Source organism: Convolutriloba macropyga, chromosome 14 (assembly GCF_964194025.1).
Source record: "Convolutriloba macropyga chromosome 14, txConMacr16.3, whole genome shotgun sequence".
Taxonomy (NCBI): Eukaryota; Metazoa; Xenacoelomorpha; order Acoela; family Convolutidae; genus Convolutriloba; species Convolutriloba macropyga.
Window position 1 is genome coordinate 30,959,647 of NC_134481.1, and position 19,943 is coordinate 30,979,589.

Below are 19,943 nucleotides of genomic sequence, written 5' to 3' on the forward strand. Positions count from 1 at the left end.
CGGTATGAACAGGAATTATTCAACGTATTGTATTAGTACTATATAGTCAAAAGATATTAGACACGATAAAAATTGCATAATACAAAAGGATCAATTAGAATAGGCATTACTATCCGGTTAAAATTTCTTAATTTTCCTTATTTTGATTTTATGATTAACGTAAATTATACTATACTGGAGAAATAAATTCTTTCCTTCTCTATTTCAAAGTGTAAATATTAAATATGGTCCACAATATTGGTACTTGGGGGTACTTAAATAGATTTTGATTGTTGCTAACCGGTAAGTTGGGGTGACCCCCCATCTGTGACAAAGATCTCGAAGTAGAAATCAGGAGTTAGAGTCCAATTGGGAGTGACTCTGGTGTTGAGAATTGCATTTGCGGAATCCAATGTGAAGTACTGCATAGCCAGAGCTCCGTCGCCAAACACTGAGTTTATAGTATACGTCAATTCTGCATTCACACCCTATGTACAACATATACCTTAAGGATATCAGGATGAACTTGATATTTTTTCTGCCTTTCTGTTTTTATTTATTCACTTTATTTACCGAATATTTATTCACTTTATTTACCTAAAACTAATTTACTATATCCATAGAATTCTAATGAATATTTTCATTCCATATTTTATTTCAAGTACCTTTTCTAAAACATAGCTGGCAGATTGCCAGAAAATAGCCGCAAAAGATTCGTAGATCGGCAGTCTAATAAAACAGTAAAAAAGACAAACCAAAAAAAATTCGTCTTTTCATTGAAGGCTGATCTGTTATATTTTGATTAAAAATCTGTATAAGTTATTGCTGCCTCTATTAGCTGATCTCAAATAACCTTCATTTAGAGTGACACACACCCATTTGACCTATCTCTTTGAATTCAAGTAAATAAAAGTCAATTTCATTTTTGAGAGTGAGGTAAGTCAAGTGTGACCGAAAATTTAATCACGCGCATGAACAAAAAAACTCGCTCCACTAAGAGCGAAAAATGACGTCACACATGCAATTCAGTTGAAATTGCATGAACGAATGAACAAAAAGTGGCTGTGACGTCATATGGTCGTAACAAAAATCATGACGACGAAATAAAAAAACATAGCAGGACAAGTCCTGACGTACAATTCAAAGAATTTTCATTGACTGAATAGAAAAAACTAGACCTAGAATGGACTATGAATTAATTGAGATAATTTTTTTAAAAAATCAGATAAAAATAAGAAAACAGAAAATCAATGTCAAAATGCAGCATGTGAACACAAAAAACCACTAGCGAGAAATGAAAAATTAATTCAAACAAAAAGCTAGGCCTGGAATGAGCTGTGAATTGATTGGGAAAGCCATTTAGAAAAAAATCCGATCCAAAAAATCGAAAAAACAGTAAAAATCAGAGTGAAATTGCCGCATGTGAACAAAAAACCACTAGCGAGAAAGTGAATTTTTGTTCAAACACCGTTTTCTCACTCTACTTTAAAATTAGAGCGAAAAAATTCACGCCGCAAAACCACTCGCTTTTTCGCTCCTTTTCCTGTTTCGGCGTGACCAAAATCACTACTCCAATTTGACTTCAAAAATCATGAAAATGTGTGAACATATCTTAAAAAAAGACAGCGCCCCAATACAATTCAAATTCTTTGAATTGTAAAAAACCAAGAGAAAGCCAATAATAGCCCCAGCTATCGCTGTGCGGCTATTAATAAAAGCCCAATCACTATCGTACTACTGAAAAAGTGAAAGTTTTCAAAAAAAAGATTTTCGGAAACCCTAAACCTAAATTTTTCTCCAAGAATTACAAAATCAAAAATGTTTCTTCGAATTTCGATCCATTTCTTCACAGGCTTTTTCCAATGATACCACTTTTTTCACAAAAGTTAGGGTTGGTAAAAAAAATTCTAACCACCAAATATTTTTCGAGATTTGGAACAAATATGAATGGACATATACTGGTTAAGCAAGCAAAACAAACCGGGGGGAGGGGATGAAACGGGTCTAGGAAATAAACCCCCACAGAAAAAACCACAACTTAACTTTAGATAGGAAATAAACCTCTATGGAAAATAACCCCCACGGAAATAAACCCCATTTCAAAATTGAATTTCGGTCATGATAATTTGTTCGGTTGTGATAGTTTCATATCATATCCCACGGGCCGCTGAGGCAAGGCCATGGCCCACGAGGCATGGCCAAACGTGCTAAATGCGCTGCTCTTTAATATTAAAGTGGGGGTTTATTTCCATTGGGGTTTATTTCCCTGGGGGTTTATTTCCTATCTAAAATGAAGTGGATTCCGTGGGTTTTTTCCGCAACCGGGATGAAACTGAATAGTTAACCTTGTCAGGATCGGTTGCCAGAATAGACGCAGGTGTGAGTGAGATTGTAACTGGTGGGTTCTCCCCCTCAATAGCATTGCCAGTGTACTGTTTGTACCCAAATGTGGGAATATTGTCGTTTTCGTCTATCAGAGTGATTGTAGCCTCTCTAGTTGCAATCAATTGAGGGTTGCCCTGGTCAGAAGCCCTGAAATTGCAGAAAGTGCATTTCGAGTCACAGTCCCATTGCTTAACACCAACTCCAATATAGAAGGTTTTGTCGAGGAAAAGTTAAGAAGCTGGCGAAATAGAACTCGTTTTCTTTGTGATACACTAATGAGGTCTTTTCTGTTTTCACAAAATCAGTTGAAACTGAGTGGAATTTCCCCGATGAGAGTGTTACAAGGAAATGAAAGAGTTTCTGAAGCATCTGGAGCACTCAACTAAAACAAGTTCTTAAGAACAGGTTCTTTTGCAGGTAAAGTTACCTGCAATTTTGCTTACCTGAAAACGTTGAAGGTAAATTTACCTAGACATTTTTTAGAGTGTTGTCAATCATCCCAGGAATTGACGGCTTGAACAATCTGTATCGTAATTTGTTCAAATTATCAGCAAAAATGTTAGATTAGATTTATGTGATTCATCTCTGGAATCCGTAAAACAGTTCATTATGTCCAAAACCACTTCGAGCATGACAAATAATTCCATTTTTAATGGAACATAGTGCAATGTAGGACTGAATGTCACAGGGTTTCGATTTGCCACTCAAGAATCTTCCCTCAAATGTGACGATGAATTTGGGATGTGTTAAGGGACTTATCTAGTTTCGCCTGTCTCTATCTCCAAAAAGAACCAGTTATTCGTGAGCATACTGAGTCTAATTCTGAACTTAAGAGTCTGAGGCGGTCAGGAAACTGCAGCGTTTGATATCCGTGTCACAGCCACTCAGACCAATCCTACAGCAAACGAAATACACAGAATGGTCTGGAAAATTGAGCAGACGAAAGAAGGAACAAGTGCCTGGATGCTTGCCAGGAGATGATCAAGTAGGTCGAAACAAGGTTTCGTTTTGCCATTTTAGGTGCGTCCAATCTTTTCATAAAGCGTACCAAGTGCAAGCTGAAATCATTTCAATTTGAAGATATCCTGACAACGCATTGAAGAAGAAGAATTGCAAGGATAATATGTGTTACCGCACTGAATTAAGCCCACAAACTCCAATGTGGAATATAATCACTGGTCTCCCAATTAAAAAGAAATATTAGATTAATTTAGTTTTTTCTTTTGACTCGCCTAATAAGAGGAGGGATCAGAGATTCTTGCCAAGCCGGATTTTGAGAAGAAAATAAATAGAGTCCTGGACATCTGTTGCTTAGAAGGAAGGAACAGCTCTTATAGATTTGCCTTAAACTCATCCAATGAGAGGGAAGTTTAGAAATTTGAAAAACGAAAATGAAGAAGATACAGATGTATCTTTAGAATTAACGAAAGAACCAATGGATGATAACTCGAAATTGCGTCTTGAAATCAGTAATGGACTAATTGGTTCAAATCGAACCACGAGTAATATAGATGTTGGTATACAGCACGTTAACAAATAGCACGTACGCTTGGGGATATAAAAGTTAAATTTCCGCATGCTGGGGGGGGGGGGGGTGGCGAGGAGCTAGATGGATCTTTTTTCCCCAAACTTGCCTGAAAGTGACGTAATACGTCTCCTGTTCCTCTCTGTCAATTGGGTAGACTAGAACTGTTACTGTCCCATTCGCACTGTCAACCGCCCAGATTGAGGTATCACCCGATATTATGTCATACACTATTTCTAAAGAAAGAGAAACAAACAATCGAGCTCAGAAAAATTTGGAAGTCTTGGCTCCTCAATACCTCGCTCTCATGCCAAACGATAGCCGAAGTAGAGCCAATACAGTGCGAGAAGTTAAAATGGCAGAACTTTATATACATACGCAGCCAGAAGTTGGCTTTTGTGAACTTCCGGCATTTTGATACTTGCAATTTGCGTGCCCTAAGCAAGTTTACGTGACTCTGCTAAAGTCGCTTTGAAAATATGGCTGAAAATCTTGAACCGCTGCGTTGTTCTTGATAAACGCCAGACGTTTTTAGTGACTTCAAATAGTCACGCGTCCTATAAGAAAGATTTTCTAGTCATAAAATATAAATAGCAACAGATACAAAGTTGGGTAGTTTCTTTGAATACTCTTGAAGGAGAAGCAAGTTAGTTATTTCAATCCACTAACCAAGCCTTATTATTGACAGGTAATTATTTAGGCGTCGTTTATTGATACTAGAATCAGTTCAAATGAGCAAATATTAGTGAAAAAGGTCATTTACTTAATGAGGCAATTTAGGATCTTTTCAGTTTGCTTACCCCTCCTCAGTCCTATATAACCAGCGATCTTTTCTGCTAGCGCCCCCCCCCCCCCGCCTTATATAGCCGTTAAATTTGCACCCCCCAAAATCTAAGTCTTCGCGAATTGTGAGAGCGATATTTGCATTTCATTGAAACAAGAGTGTCTAGATAGCTTGGAGGCACTTTTAGAATAGTTTCCTCAAGAAGTTTTGAAAAATCAAGCCCTTATTGTAGCCGATAACACCAAAAATGATCTAATACAGAAATTTTTAATGATGCTTACGTTATGTGCAACAAATTTTGGTTGAATACGTAATGCTTTCAAACGTGTGCTAGCTTTTAGTAAATGCATATTGCTCATATATGTGCACGTATAAGATTACGTAGCTTTAACAATATGTTTACACATTTATAAATGGGGGTGCCTAACTAAGCGCGGGGGCGCTAGCAGAAAAGATCCCCAGTCTGTTTGCAACCCCCAATGAACTTTTTGTTCTGTAGAGATCCCTATCAAAAATTGTTAGCACCGGTGGGAAATTGGGTGGTTTTTTTTGCTTCCGATTGAGACAAAAATGAGTGCCACAAAGCTATTCCTAACAAAGATCAGCGCAAAAATAGTAAAAACCTGCATTATTGATTGTCTGCTTACATTCTAAGTAATTTTAATTACTCTAAATGTCTTAAGTTCAAAATTTCGCTCCATTATATTGTAAATGCTGTTTGTAAATGTAAGTGTATGAAATGCAAACACTACGCTATCGTAACCTACTAACGACGGCAGAATTGGGTTCGAACGACTGGTAACAGCTGGAATCTATTTCCGCCTGCTTCAGTTCGTTGGGGGGGGGGGCTTCAAATGAAGTTATTAGAGGTTGTTATACACCATTATAACCACTAAAATTACACTAATTTCGGCGCAATTTTCAATTGACTTTTAGCAGTGAACTGCAACCATTTGCGTTTAGCTGCTGACACTTGCGAATTAGAGAGAAAATTTAGATCACGCAAAACAGACCTCAAGCGCGTAAAAGTCACTCGAAAAGTCAAAACGGCCAAGTAAAAATTTTGCATAAGAAAAGACCAACACGGTTTTAATAATTGCTTCAAACTAATTCAGCAGTTATCAAATTAAAAGTTGGTAAAATTAAAAAATTAAATTAGAAGCCTGATTTTGAACTAGCTGGATCTTCTCAACAATTGCCCCCCCCCCCCCCCCCCCGGTACCTAGTGGAGAATCAACCCCCCTTTTTGTGCTATACTTTACCAATCTATTAGTTTAGATAGCCAGATATCAGTTTAAGCGCAATTGCCGACCGTCGTTCACGGCCATGCCTCTCATGCTCTATGGGAATCCGTGTTATCCGGAAATCGCGGATCGACAATCGCGAGGCACGCCCATCGACCCGCTAGTCAGAAATTCTTTTCGCTTTGTATTCTAATTCTGCTAATTTCCATAGCATGGCGTATTTTACTCTATTTAGTTTAACCTAGTAAACGCACGCGTTTTTGCAAAGGGGGTATTGTTGAAAACATCCCACTAGACTATTTTGTAATTGTTTTATTTACCAGAGTTAGGGTTGTCTGCTTGGTCTTGGTCGGTGGCAGCGATAGTGCCAACCACCGCATTCAACAGACTGTTCTCCGTAAGTGTGAACGAGTAAGTGGTGGGGGAGGTCGGCTGGAAGATTGGATAGTTGTCATTGCAGTCCACGACAGTGACCACGACCTAAAATGAAAAGACTAAGTTCATTAGATCACCACATAAACGACTGGGACAATTTTCTTTTCGCCTTCGAACAAGACCATCTGGAAATGAATTTAAATAGCCATAACATTTAAAGTCATTTCATTTAAAGTCATTTTATTAGCCATAACAATTTTTATATCAATTTTTATTTCTGATGGCTACAGTCCTCGCTTGCATTAGGGTTCAATTATCAGCGCAAGAAGTATTGATTTTTTTTTTCGAGGGGTCAATTAATGAATTAATACAAATCTTTGTTATCAAACTTTGATTCGGAATTAAAAGTTTTTGCTCATTAGGAATGTGAAAAAGTTGTTCACGGGGTCGGCTGGGAGGTAGAAACAAAATATGTCGAGTTAGGTTAAATTACGGAACGCCTTCTTCCGACGTCAAATTTGTTACTTGGGGATTTTAAACGGACTAAACAGACTAAGTTCGGACGGAGAAATTTCCCACAATATTTTTGATTGAGATTCTTTAACAGAAGATCATAACAAGATAGATAAAAGACAAGATTTGAGCAAAAAAAACAACTACGTAAAGAGTGAAAGTCTGGAATAATAATTTACCCATCTCTACAGTTTTGAAGGTGGAAAAAGTTAAGCTGTTGAATTTTGAGTTACCGTCTTACCATCTTTGAATATTGTCATGACTCAATAAAGGTACTCACTTGGGCAACTGCAGTCAAAGGATTGAGAGCAGAATCAGTGGCTTCGATGTCAAACTCTATCTCAATTAGAGGAGCCTCCCTGTCCACAATCTGCCCAAATGTGAACACCCACCCCAAGTGAGGGTCCACTGAGAAATAGGGCGAACCCGTAGCTGAGATCGCAAACGTCAATCTGAAAGAGCAAATCAATTAAAATGAAGGAGTGAGATATTGAAGAAGACATTAGTTGCTTGTTCTTTTGAAATTTGTTTTAGAAATTTCAGGGTACGACACAGCTTACAGTGTAAAAGGTTTTTTATTTGAAAATTGCATCTTTATCCTTAATTTTCATCCCTTCCACTAGAATTGGAGAATGCCACTGTCGATATTTTCCTTCACATTAGACCAAGAATACCCAATTCAGATATTCTGCAAATGAACTTCCGATTTCGTGAAATGTTCGGCGTCTGTATATGACATCCACATACATAAATACCGTGAAAGTGATAACAGTGCCTGAACGCAAAAATTGTGTTTGAATTCCGACTATTCGAAATTCCTAAATCGCATAACCAGAAAACAAAAAACCAGAAAACAAAAAAAACCAGCAAAATAAAGTTATAAAATTTCTGATTTAGATTTGACAGAAATTAAATTTCGGGTATTTTTGTAAAAATAAAAACTTTTATGTTGAAAAAAGGGAGGCTTTGCAGTGAAACAAATTTTGTTAAAATGAGAAGTTATATAATGAGAACTTGTACTGTAGATCTATTAGAATGACATCTTTCTAAAAAATGACTCTGACCAGTTCATAAAACCACACAAGCCATCAGTTACAGAAATAATTATCAGGGCACAGCAACGTAAACATAACTTTTAAATTACAACAAGTTATAGCTTAACAATTGGTTGCTTCCATTGTTGAGTTAAAAGCTTGGCGTGAAAATTTTCAAATCAGCAAATAAAACTAATCAAGATCTCAAGGGATATAGCCCTGTTAAACTTAGTGTTCGTGTACGTAAATTTAGACACACTCAAAGAAAATTGCATCAAAATCAAAGTCAACATATCAACTTTAGCCATTACCGGTTCAACAAAAACTTAATTCGAGTCTTCCATTTCTTAATTTTTGTTCCAAAGAAACATATTGCTAACTCTAACTCAAATGCGTGTCTCTGGCTATTTCTGCTTTTAAAATAATCTTTTCATGGATCTATTCTGTTCCCCCTTCAGCTTAGTGATCATATAATGTTACCTCATTAAGCGTGCATACTATTTGTACATAGTAACATGCTATATACTAACACAGGCATAAAAAACTTTTGGGGGAAGCAGAATAGAGCCTTTTCATCCGGGTGCACGTGATAGAAAAATGTTTAGAGAAGGAAAACTAAACGGCAAGAAAAACTCTTTATTAGAACGCGGCAGAAAGCATTATAAGAATTGTCAACAAAGCAGAAACTATTTTCAGTGTAGGAGCATCGACATAATTGACCAAACATCTTCAGATAACAAAATTTTTTTGCATTTTTTCAAGCAAGCACGTTGAATTTCATTTTAAAATTTTTTCCTCAATGAAACAAGAAAAATTAAAATCTTCCCTGTTAACTCTGATAAAACAGAAGTTCGGAAGATTCAATGCAGATAATATAAACATATAAGCTCCAAAACGTACAATCGCACAACGTATATCGTCAGTCCATAAGCAAACAACGTCTATAGCAACATCGATCAATGTAACAAGTGAAAACTTAGACGGCAAGGTTTTTTCGATGCTCTTTTACTGGTTTTTTGTCTGATGTCATTGACGTCAAATCAGTTCGTATTCAATCGGCAATTGTCTAGAAAACCTAAAAAAAATTAAGCCGAAAATCAGCTTAATCGATACATATAGTGGTTATATTTACTTAAAATTAGGTTAAATGAACTTTTTCGAAACTTTCTACGTATATTAGAACGTATTTTATTAATTCAGAACGTACGCATTTGAATACTCGATTCTGATTGGCTAATAATCTCGCTTACTTATTTACTTCGTAACATCCTCCGGCCCGGAAGAAGATGTTGGGAAAACTGGTACAAGTTTTACAAGCGGGCGGACGAGTGAACCGGTCGGCGTGCGCGACGCCATCGGAGCCGTAACGGAGTTCCACAATCCGAGCGGTTGGGTAGTAACCCCTAGGGTTGGTTTCCTCAACTATCCAAACCAAGTCACCGGTCTTAAGGTGTTGCTCGGCAGGCGTCTGCCACTTAGAGCGTCGGTTCAGCGTGGGTACGTACTCTCTGATCCAACGGGACCAGATCGCATTAGCGTACGACTGCGCACGGGCGTAGCGTTTACGATGGTCAAGCTCATTATTGCCAACAACAGACGGAATACCGGTAGAGTATTCTCCTAAAAGAAAAATGTTGGGCGTTAAAGCGTTCAAATCGCACGGATCGGCGCTTACGGGTGTTAAAGGACGCGAATTGAGAGCATTCTCCACGAGACAAAAGGTAGTATGCAGTACCTCATCCGTGAGGCGACGCGTGCCAAGAATAGTATACAACACGCGTTTGAAGCTGCGTACCAACCTCTCCCAGATACCACATTGATATGGTGCGCTGGGTGGATTGAACCTCCACTTAATACCTTTGTGAGCGAGCTCAGCTGCAATGTTGACAACGTTCCACTTTTCAATACTTTCTCGGAGTTCTTTCTCCGCTCCAATAAAATTAGTGCCATTGTCCGACCATATCATGGCAGGTGTACCCCTACGTGACACAAACCGCTCAACTCCCATAACACAAGAACTGGTGTCCATGGATGTAACTATCTCGACATGGACAGCGCGAGTAGTGAGACAGGTGAAGAGGAAGCCCCACCTTTTCTCAGTAGTACGGCGGACAGTAACATAGAATGGCCCAAAGTAGTCAACGCCAGTGTTCGTGAAGGGAGGAGACTGGTAAGCAAGTCTCTCCTTAGGTAAGTCAGACATGATTGGTTGCATAGTTACAGCTTGGAATTCTCGGCATCTCAGGCAGTGTGCTTTGATGGAACGCAAGGATGATCTTAGTTTCAGTACTGTGTAGTGTTCCAGCACAATTGATCTTAGGTATTCAACGCCCTGATGATAATGCTTTACGTGCGTGTGTTCAAGGAACAGTTTTACAAACGGATGACGTGCATCTAAGATGATTGGGTACTTTACGTTAAACCCAACTTCAATTAACCGCTTGATGCGGCCTGATGAACGGATTAGCCCATTTGGACTAATAAACGGTGAATGTGGAGCAATTCGGCTACTCCGTTTAACGAATTTATTGTCAAGAAGATCTTTTCTTTCGGCTTCAAAAGACTCTACTCGCACCAAATACTGTAGTTGACGCTCGGCTTCGTCAAGCTCTGTAGGGTCGGCAATGCTACCATCGGGGTTACGGTAGCCGGCATGTTTCGGCAAAAACGGGAGAACGTATGCGGCAATGCGCAAGTACTTTTGATAAGAACTAAACTTATCAAATGGGATTAACGATGGAACGGGAGTTGTCTGTTTTTTAACAGATGCAGCGAGAGAAACAGTGTCTTCTATAAGGACTGGTTGGTTGACGCCAGGTTTGATGTTATTAATGACGTCTTTGTTCGGCACGAAAGGGAAACTTGAGTTAGTTAAGAAATGTGGACCATTGACCCAACTGCTTAGTTGCAAAACCTCAGCGGACATTCCACGCGTGCCAGCGTCAGCTGGATTATCCTTAGTTGCGACGTGGTTCCATTGGTCAACGCTGGTATACTCCAAAATTTCACAAACGCGGTTTGCAACAAAGATTGGTTGCTTTTCATTAGAGTTAATCCATTGGAGAACGGTCGTGCTATCTGTCCACATGAATACTTGGTTAACAGTTACAGTAAGTGCCTGAATAATTTCGTTCTTCAACCGAGCGGCAAGTAGAGCTGCTTGCAATTCCAGTTTAGGGACAGTCATTACTTTCATTGGCGCCACGCGCGCTTTCCCCAAAACAAACGCAAGCTTTGTTTTTATCTTGCCCGTAGGAGTTGTTACTCGGGTTCGAAGAAATGCGACGGCACTAAAAATATCCTGGGAACTGTCACCGAACATATGCAACTCTGTATTATCAAAGGGTCCACTAAAGTAACTTCGAGGAATTTTGATGTTTTCAAGCTTTGGTAAGTCCGCACTCCAGACCAAAAATCTTTGAACCATGTCCTGTGGGAGCTCGTCATCCCATTGTTGTCCTGTGACACGCCAGATGTTTTTTAAGAGCAGTCGCACACCGACGGTAAAAGGTGCGACAAGACCAATGGGGTCAAAGACTTTCGAGACAAGACTTAGGACCAAGCGTTGCGTGATGGACTTGGTGATAGCGCAGCTTGTACCCCGACTCACAACTAAAGTGTCATTAGTGTGATCCCACTTTAGCTCTAGCACATGCGATGAATCCTCCTGACATGAAACAATAACCTTGGGCTCAGTAGGTTGAGGGGAACCATCAATTCGGTCAGCCAGATTTGGTACATTGCTTACGAACTTTGTAAGCTTGAACCCACCGAGATGGAGAAGATGTACCAATTCCTTCGATCTATTGATGGCTTTCTCGGGAGACTCCACTGAGTCAAGATAATCGTCCATGTAGAAGTTTTCAAGGACAGCTTTTGCAGCTTCGGGGTAGAACTTGGCATTGTCTCTCGCAGTGCGTTGTAATGCATAGTTGGCGCATGTGGGCGAGTCTTTAGCCCCGAATATATGGCGCGTATATTGATACACTACAACGTTAGTTGTGGGGTCCTCGCGCCACAGAAAGCGAAGTGATGGTTGATCTGATGGTAATACACCAACCTGTAGAAACATTCCCTCGATGTCGGCAGAGACGGCATATGGATGTTGTCGGAAGCGAAGAAGTACGTAAATAAGATTTTGGAGCAGATCAGGGCCATTGAGCAAAGATTTATTCAGTGAGGCGCCATGAAATTTTGCTGCTCCATTGAGCACCCTACGCACCTTACCTGGTTTGTTCGGGTTTAAAACCGGATGGTGGGGTAGGTACAACTCTTTATCAGACCGGCTCTCAACCATGTGAGCGTGCGGAACCTCAATTACATACCCCTTATTTAGGTCTTCCTTGATGGTACTAGTATACTTCTCTCTGAGGTCTTCATCCTTGGCCAAACGTTTTTCGAGCGATTTGCACAAGGGAGGAGAAGTAATTATTTGGGAGCTGGATGTTGTCTGCTGCCCACAGCATTCCGACATCGTATCTCAGGCCATTGTGTATGGTGGTACTATCAAGAATTTCTTGAGCCCTTGCGTCTGCTGCTGATCTTGAGTCTACCTGCTTGTTTGCTCCGAATGATTCAATGTCATACCATGATTTTACTTGACTTGCTAACTCATTGTCCTGTTCGATATTCACTTTAAAGCACGTTGAGGTTAAACACGAACTTGATGGTAACCGACCGCTTAAGACCCAACCTATGGGTAAGCGTACGGCAACGGGTGAACGCTTCTCATCGGCAGAGAAGTATTCTAACGGGCGGATGGCATGATAGATATCTTGTCCGAGTATCATCTCAATGTCTTTATAGGAATATGTCACGGGATCAAGGACCGCTAAGTGTGGGTAATTCTCTTGCAAGGCCTGTACATTAATTATATCAGAGCCGACGTTCAGACTCTCTTTAACGAAAGGGTTGATGGTAAATGGTTCGAAATCTTGATGTTCTCTTGGTTTCACAGTAACTTCGACAATCCTAGTGTCAACTACTTCTTCGGTATTAATACCCTTGACAGTTAGCTTTAGTGCTTTACCGTGCAAACCGAGTCTATCTGCTAGACTAGCGGCCACCCAAGAGTTACTGCAGGCGGTATCACACAATACTAAAGCCTTGGTATCTAAACCGGATGAATTGACCAACTGCAATTCCGTTACCTGAAGGAGCCCCTTAATATCAGTAACAGATAACATTGTTGTGGTCTTATTAGACGGCTGTTGACTAGTAGTTGCTTTATTTGGACCTGTGTTGCCAAAAGGCTGAATGGTATTGGAATTTGTTAACTGTTTTGTTGGGAAAACCCTGTCTGCTCCATGCAATAGTGTGTTATGCAAACTATTACACCCCTCTGCTCGGCACTTTCTTGGCTTAGGGCACTGGCGGAACGTGTGCTTGTCCCTTAAGCACGAAAAGCAAAGTTTCTTATCCGCCACCAACTTAGTTCTCTGGGTTGGAGTCTTTTCTTTGAAAACTCGACACTCCCATAGCCGGTATTTACCTTTGCATACAATGCACCGAGAGTAAGTGTTTGTGGAAGAAGGTGGCAATTGCTTCTTTGTTTCCCTTTGTTGTGAGTTTGATGCAAACACTTTTGAGGCTGTTTTGGTTTTTGTTACTGAAGTGCTGTTATCTTCAGGCCTTGCCTTGGTTGCGCTTTGTTTCACAAGATCATGGGCCTCAGCCTTTTCTTTAAGCCAATCGTTAAATTCAAGGAGGGTATGCTTAGCCCAGTGCTTTTTAACCGTAAAGAGTGACCATGACTCTTTCATGTTTGGTGGTAACTTCTGTACCGCTTGGTTAAGTAGGGAAGCGCTCTTCAAGTCAGCATCATATGATAGTGACTTGAAAACCCCAACGAGGCTGGATATGGCTGCAGAATAGTTAATGATGTTATCACTATTGTGCATTTTGAGAGGCGGAAAATTGCTTAGCTTATCCAAGTGTGCACTTACGACTGCCTGTGGCTGGCCAAATTTACGTTCTAAAGTCCTTAGTGCATCCTTGTACATTAAACCACAGTAGGCAAACTCGGTGATTGCAATCTTTGCTTTACCGGTGACGAGGGTTTTGAGGTATGTCAATTTAACGTCATCAGTTAGCAGTTGCGAGTCAATCGCGCTTTTGAATTGACCATACCACTCGTGCCATTGTAATGGATCGCCATTATACTGAGCAAGTTTCCATTCTGGCAAGGGGTCATTTTTCTTGCTGGTTATTGCATCAGCTAATTCCCTAATCAATGACGCATTGTCCGGTATCGGAAGGGCAGATGCAGACACCTGCGGACCACTCCAACTCAACGGAGTGGGCCCAACATAAGGGTATGTTGGCTGAAAAACCGGGGTGGCCAGACCAGGTACAATATTACTTGTAGTTGCAATCGGGTTTTCCTGATGTGTGCCGGATGGTGATTGCATATCAATCAAAAGGGGTGAATTCGAATATATTTGTTGTGGAAAATTAGAAACTGATGGTGCAATGTGTGCCTGTACATTTGGAGCAACATTATTTACGGTAGTGATGTCTTTGTTAACTGATGACGGTCTGTGCTGCGGAAAACGCCAATGACTCATATTTGGCACAAAACTTTGGCCAAGAGGGATATTGTGCATATTTGGGAAAGGAGGAGCAACAGAACGTACAACTTTGTGTACGCGGTTATTACTATTCTGAAAATTGCTGTTGACGAGAGGCTGGTAAATCAAAGGGGCGTGTGGGATGGGAGCAGTGAGGTTAGGTGCGAAGACTGGGTTCGGAATGGAAAGGACGTTAGGATGAGCGGGTTCGGAGTTGTGCTGTTGAATGTTTGGACTTGGTGGGGCGCTTGGGTGCAGGGGAACGTTTATTGCGGGGGCTGGATGATTTGTTTTCGGAAAAGGAGGAAGAGTGGCGTTTGGTGCTCGGGGGAAAAAATAATTTGTTGTCGGGAGCATATTTGCTGGGTCGAATTTTTCTTGGGCAGACTTGATGTTTCAGGTCCCATGGATTGCGAAATTTGAAGTTGTGCGTTTGGAAATAACTCTGTTGCATTATTCTGATTTTCTTGCGGTGCGAAAGGCTGTGGTGGAATGGGCTGTTGAATGGGTGGTGAAGAAGCCCCTGGGGCGTGTACAGAAGGCGGCTGACTATCCGCGGTTCCTTGATTAGTTATGCTTGGAAGCGCCATGCCTCGCTGGCCTGTTTGATCCATTTGCGCTCTTAAGTGCGCCTGGTACAACGCCTGTGTGTTAGCAGCAGCCAAAAAATTTTCAGGTGGGGTGTAATAAGGGTCGAGTTGCTGCAAGGTCTCATTGCTTAAAATGTAATTGTCTCGACAGTTTTTTGGAATAGATTGCCTTGAAATTTCAGTATTCTGATCTTCCTCTGTTTTGCCGTTGTTGTGGCTAGGACATTCTGGAGGGTCAATCATAACATCTGGTTCACTAGTTTTCTCATTGTTAAAACTTAAAGCAAGTGAGGTGTTGATCCAGTCCTGGACAGCCTTTTCACTTCTCATTGAGCGTCTAGCAGTTGCAGTTGTTTCAGATTGGCTACCTTTAGAAACGGCGTCCAGCAATTCAAATTCTTGCAGAGTTGCCTCTGCCAACCGTTTCCTGTTGTTTTCCTCCAAGTCATCTTTTTCCATTTGTTTTTTCTGTTTAGCAAGGCGAATGGCTGCCTCATTCTGTTTTTCAATTTCTTCGCGCTTCATTTTAGCAATTACGTAATCATGTTTACGCTGACTAGATGTTTTTGAGGAGGTCATAATTGAGGGAAGTCTAGAACGAATGGAAGCCCTTGGTTCCTGGAACTCACTCACTTTATCATCAGCAGAGTTGATGTAGTTTCGTGCTGAAGTGAGTATCTTGTCATTCTTAGTTGTCATTGCCTCTAAGTAAGACTCTAGTGAAGGAACAAGTGCACTTGGATCCTCCGTTTTTCCAGCAAATGCAATCAAGTCCTCAGTTTTGTCTACAACGGTCATAAATGCTTCGTTGCACTTTGTTACTAGGCGTTCAACTTTCACTCGCCTACTTTGACTATTTATACAATGAAGGATATCTTCATGTATAGCATGCAATTTAGCCTCACGCTTTGACCTGGCAGCGTACAACTTTTTGATTTTTTGATCAAGACTATTAGACATCATGATGTTATTATTTCCAAAGACCAGCAATCCTACCACTGCACACGGTTATGTTTTATATGCACAACAAACCTAACACTCCAAACAAACCTAATACACGCAAAACGAAACCAACGCAAAAGACACCAAACACAGCACCCTGTAGACAGTCTGTAAAACAAACCGCCCAAAGAGCAGAAAAGGTCGTCGAGCACACGGTGCCCGACAAAAACAGAAGTGGAGCGCTGAACGCTATGCGCTCAACGCGGAGGGAGACAAAAGACACGGGAAATCGGGCGAGCAACGCGCGACGAAACGGAGACGTTATGGACGGGAAGTCAAGCGACCAACGCGCAACGCAACGGAAACGGGACAGACGAGAAGTCGAGCGAGCAGTGCGCGACGGAACGGAAATGGGACGTGCGGGAAAGCGAGCGAAAACGCGTAACACAACGAAACGGGACGGTGAGAAAGAACGGGCGGGAGAAACTATGTTAGCAGACCGCAGCAAAAAACTCAACCAAACAACCTAGCCGTAACTCCAGAACAAACTTAAGTCACACCCTAGGAAGAAAGAGAGAAGCTACTGCAAGACAATCTAACATAGTTCATAATGGGTCTATAACGACAAATTTAACGACAAACTAATTTACGGCAATGCAGTAGTACACTAAAAGGATGTAAAGGTCAAGAAATTTACTAGCCGTAAATCCAGAATAAACTTAAGTCACATCCTAGCAAAACCCAAACCAAAACAAACAATCAGCATACTAACGATATTAAACAAACTACAGCAAAATTGAATAAACTACAATAGTGTATTTGTAGACTAAGACAGTTGGAAAAGTCAAGAAACAATCCAGCCGTAACTCGAGGATAAACTTAAGTTACACCCTAGAACATAACAAAACCAAACCAACTAGCAATCATACAGGTACACACAAACATAGAGCAGCAAAATCAAAATACTACAACAGGAGGGCTAGTAAATTAGTAAAGTTGAAAAGTCAAAGAACAATCCAGCCGTAACTCGAGAATAAACTTAAGTCACACCCTAGAAAGCTATAAGATCTAAACAACAAACCAGCATACTAGCATACTCAACATACTACAGCAAAAACAACAACATACTTCATCACGTATGACATACTACATTGAAAATCGAAAAAGTAGCGAAGAAAACGAAAAGTGAAGTTTTGGGAGAGCGACGTTATTGAGAAAAAAACGGAACACGGAGAATTGGAAAGTTAAAGGGCGAAAAGGACGCGGACGAAACGGCACCTAAACGAGCGACGAGAAAAATTTATAGGGTTTCGATTTTCTCTGTTTCAATTTTTTTGTTGTTGGCCGGAGGTTGTGAAAATTTTTCAACTTTTTATGTTTATTGAGTTTCACTCAATTTACGAATCTTCTTGTAGGAAAATTGATTTTTTGACAAATTTGTCAAAATTTTATGCATTTGTCCAATTTTTTCCAAGTTTTGGTCAATTTTTTGCAAATTCTTGATTACGGAACGGTAATCCAGTCAACTGGACGGTTTTAAACTCAAAAGTACGGTTTATCAATATTCGGTATTGATTTTCTAAAGTTTTTGCGATTGCCTCAAAATTGACCAAAAGTTTTCAAAATTGAACAATTTAGCATTATTTTCTCTCAATTTTCTCTATATCAGAGGTTATTTTTTGATATACTAACCGACTATATCAATTTTCTCGAATTTTTGGTAAATCGGCCAAAAATTTTCAAAATTGATGTTTTTTAGTCTCAAAAATTATGTTTGCCTGGGCCCCTTGCCAGTAATTTCTACCAAGAATAGTTTAATTCTAGGCCCCATGCAATAAGACAATCAAGGGTTGGGTTTCTTGCCGTCTAAAATTTTATCAAATTACTGCAATAAGTTTTCGGAAAAAAAAATTTGTCTTACAGTTTCTGGATTTTTTTGACAGTCACTACCCTTGTCCTATGGTGGTGGCCTTGTCTGTATTCGTAGTTCCACTGATCCCATCGTCTGAACCGAGAATTGTTTCTGGGGATGCTTTGACAAATCAAATTCCTCCCCACTTAGTGTGACATCTATTTTCAATGCTTCCCGGTCAAACTTCGTGATGTCTATTGTTTTTGGAACAAAATACTCGGCTGAAAAATGGAAAAGGAGTTCGTCTAAAAAGTGGTAGAGAAGTGAGTCCAGGCCATCTCTAGTTGCTTCTGCTTGTAATTCTACTGATGAGGCAACATCTACTGTATCCAGGTCGGTCATGTACGCGAACATCGCATAGGCTCATTGAATGAAGGCATCTTGTAGTTTTGGAGCCCAAGCATGCAACTGTATGTCTGCCGTGTGATCAACATACTCGTATCCAATGTTAGGCCTTTTGCTCACATCCATCGTTGGCCCTCATGCCCATTTTTTGCAGCGTTCACTTCCAATTCCGGTTCAAAATTATCAGGTTTTTGATTCTGACAGTAAAATTTTTATTTTATAAGTTTATCACATTAATTAGGCTGGATTGCAATGTTCCGCTTAGGGCGCGGTACCAATGTTAACTCTGATAAAACAGAAGTTCGGAAGATTCAATGCAGATAATATAAACATATAAGCTCCAAAACGTACAATCGCACAACGTATATCGTCAGTCCATAAGCAAACAACGTCTATAGCAACATCGATCAATGTAACAAGTGAAAACTTAGACGGCAAGGTTTTTTCGATGCTCTTTTACTGGTTTTTTGTCTGATGTCATTGACGTCAAATCAGTTCGTATTCAATCGGCAATTGTCTAGAAAACCTAAAAAAAATTAAGCCGAAAATCAGCTTAATCGATACATATAGTGGTTATATTTACTTAAAATTAGGTTAAATGAACTTTTTCGAAACTTTCTACGTATATTAGAACGTATTTTATTAATTCAGAACGTACGCATTTGAATACTCGATTCTGATTGGCTAATAATCTCGCTTACTTATTTACTTCGTAACATTCCCGAAATTTGAACTAAAATTTTATTCTGCCTAATTTTTTTTCTAAATCATTCCATGTTGTTGAGATCAAGTTTTTCATAAACAAAAACGTGTATAATCATTCCAGAAAAAATGGCTCTCCATTTTTTTTACTCAACTCACGCAAGAACGAAGATTCGTAAACTTTTAAAGGGTATCTAAGTAAAACATCTACAACTCTCAAAATGGCTAGATATTTTCTCTACCTTCGTTAAGAAAGAAGACTGAAAAATAGTTTGTCGAAATTTTTTATTCGAAAAATTGTCCAGTTGTGCTGTCATTTTTTGAATATATCCTTTCACGCAATTGATTTGTTTTCATAACAAGTTTAGTAATGCTGAATGACTCGCACAAGAAAAATTTTAACAATTGTTTGTGCTGCAAAATATCAGTTAAAGCTTTTTTTGCTGCATACTGTTTCACGAAAAATTTAGCTGACCATTTGCAAATTTGCATGAATTTAATCTTAATCTTTATAAGACTTTCAAAATAATTAGTGTTCAAAAGAAATGTAAGACTCTGGAGCAAAACTTTAAATATGGCTACCTTTCTAAGAGATTTGTCTGTAAGAATTTCAAACTGCTTCTTTTCAATCGCCTGTTGAGGTGTCAGACATAATATATTTCGAAGAACTTAGTAAGTCTGTGGGTGGGCTTGCAATTTATTATCGAAAGTTTTTCCTAAATATAATCGTGCTGATATAAATTTAGGCTTTAAGTTTTCAAAAGATTTTGATGCTGATTTAATCAAAAGATTTTGATGCTGAGTAAAGAGCTGAAAGAACGTTCATAATGGTTCTCCTGTAAAAATAAAAACGTGCCTAGCGTCATTTTACTCGATTCTGGACGTTTCCTCCAAACTTTTCCCGAATTTCTGCTATTTTTAAATATTCTCTCGCCCCAGAATGATATCAATAATCTGAAGAGATGTGAGATTTTTCAATCATTTCTCTAGTAAATATTTTGCACATCAAAAGCTGCAGAACAAAATGACTGGGTGGTTTTTCGG

At 39.7% G+C, this 19,943-nt stretch overlaps 1 protein-coding gene across 1 annotated transcript in view; it reads right to left on the minus strand.

The window, feature by feature from the left end:
* LOC142352900 (protein dachsous-like) overlaps positions 1–19,943 on the minus strand; it is a 165,768-nt gene that overhangs the window by 53,769 nt on the left and 92,056 nt on the right. The window contains exons 26-30 of the mRNA XM_075405055.1: positions 7,086–7,257; positions 6,238–6,397; positions 3,999–4,125; positions 2,325–2,511; positions 281–467 (exon numbers count right to left, since the gene is read on the minus strand). Coding sequence (XP_075261170.1) covers positions 281–467; positions 2,325–2,511; positions 3,999–4,125; positions 6,238–6,397; positions 7,086–7,257 — 833 coding nt within the window. The remainder of the gene's footprint in view (positions 1–280; positions 468–2,324; positions 2,512–3,998; positions 4,126–6,237; positions 6,398–7,085; positions 7,258–19,943) is intronic.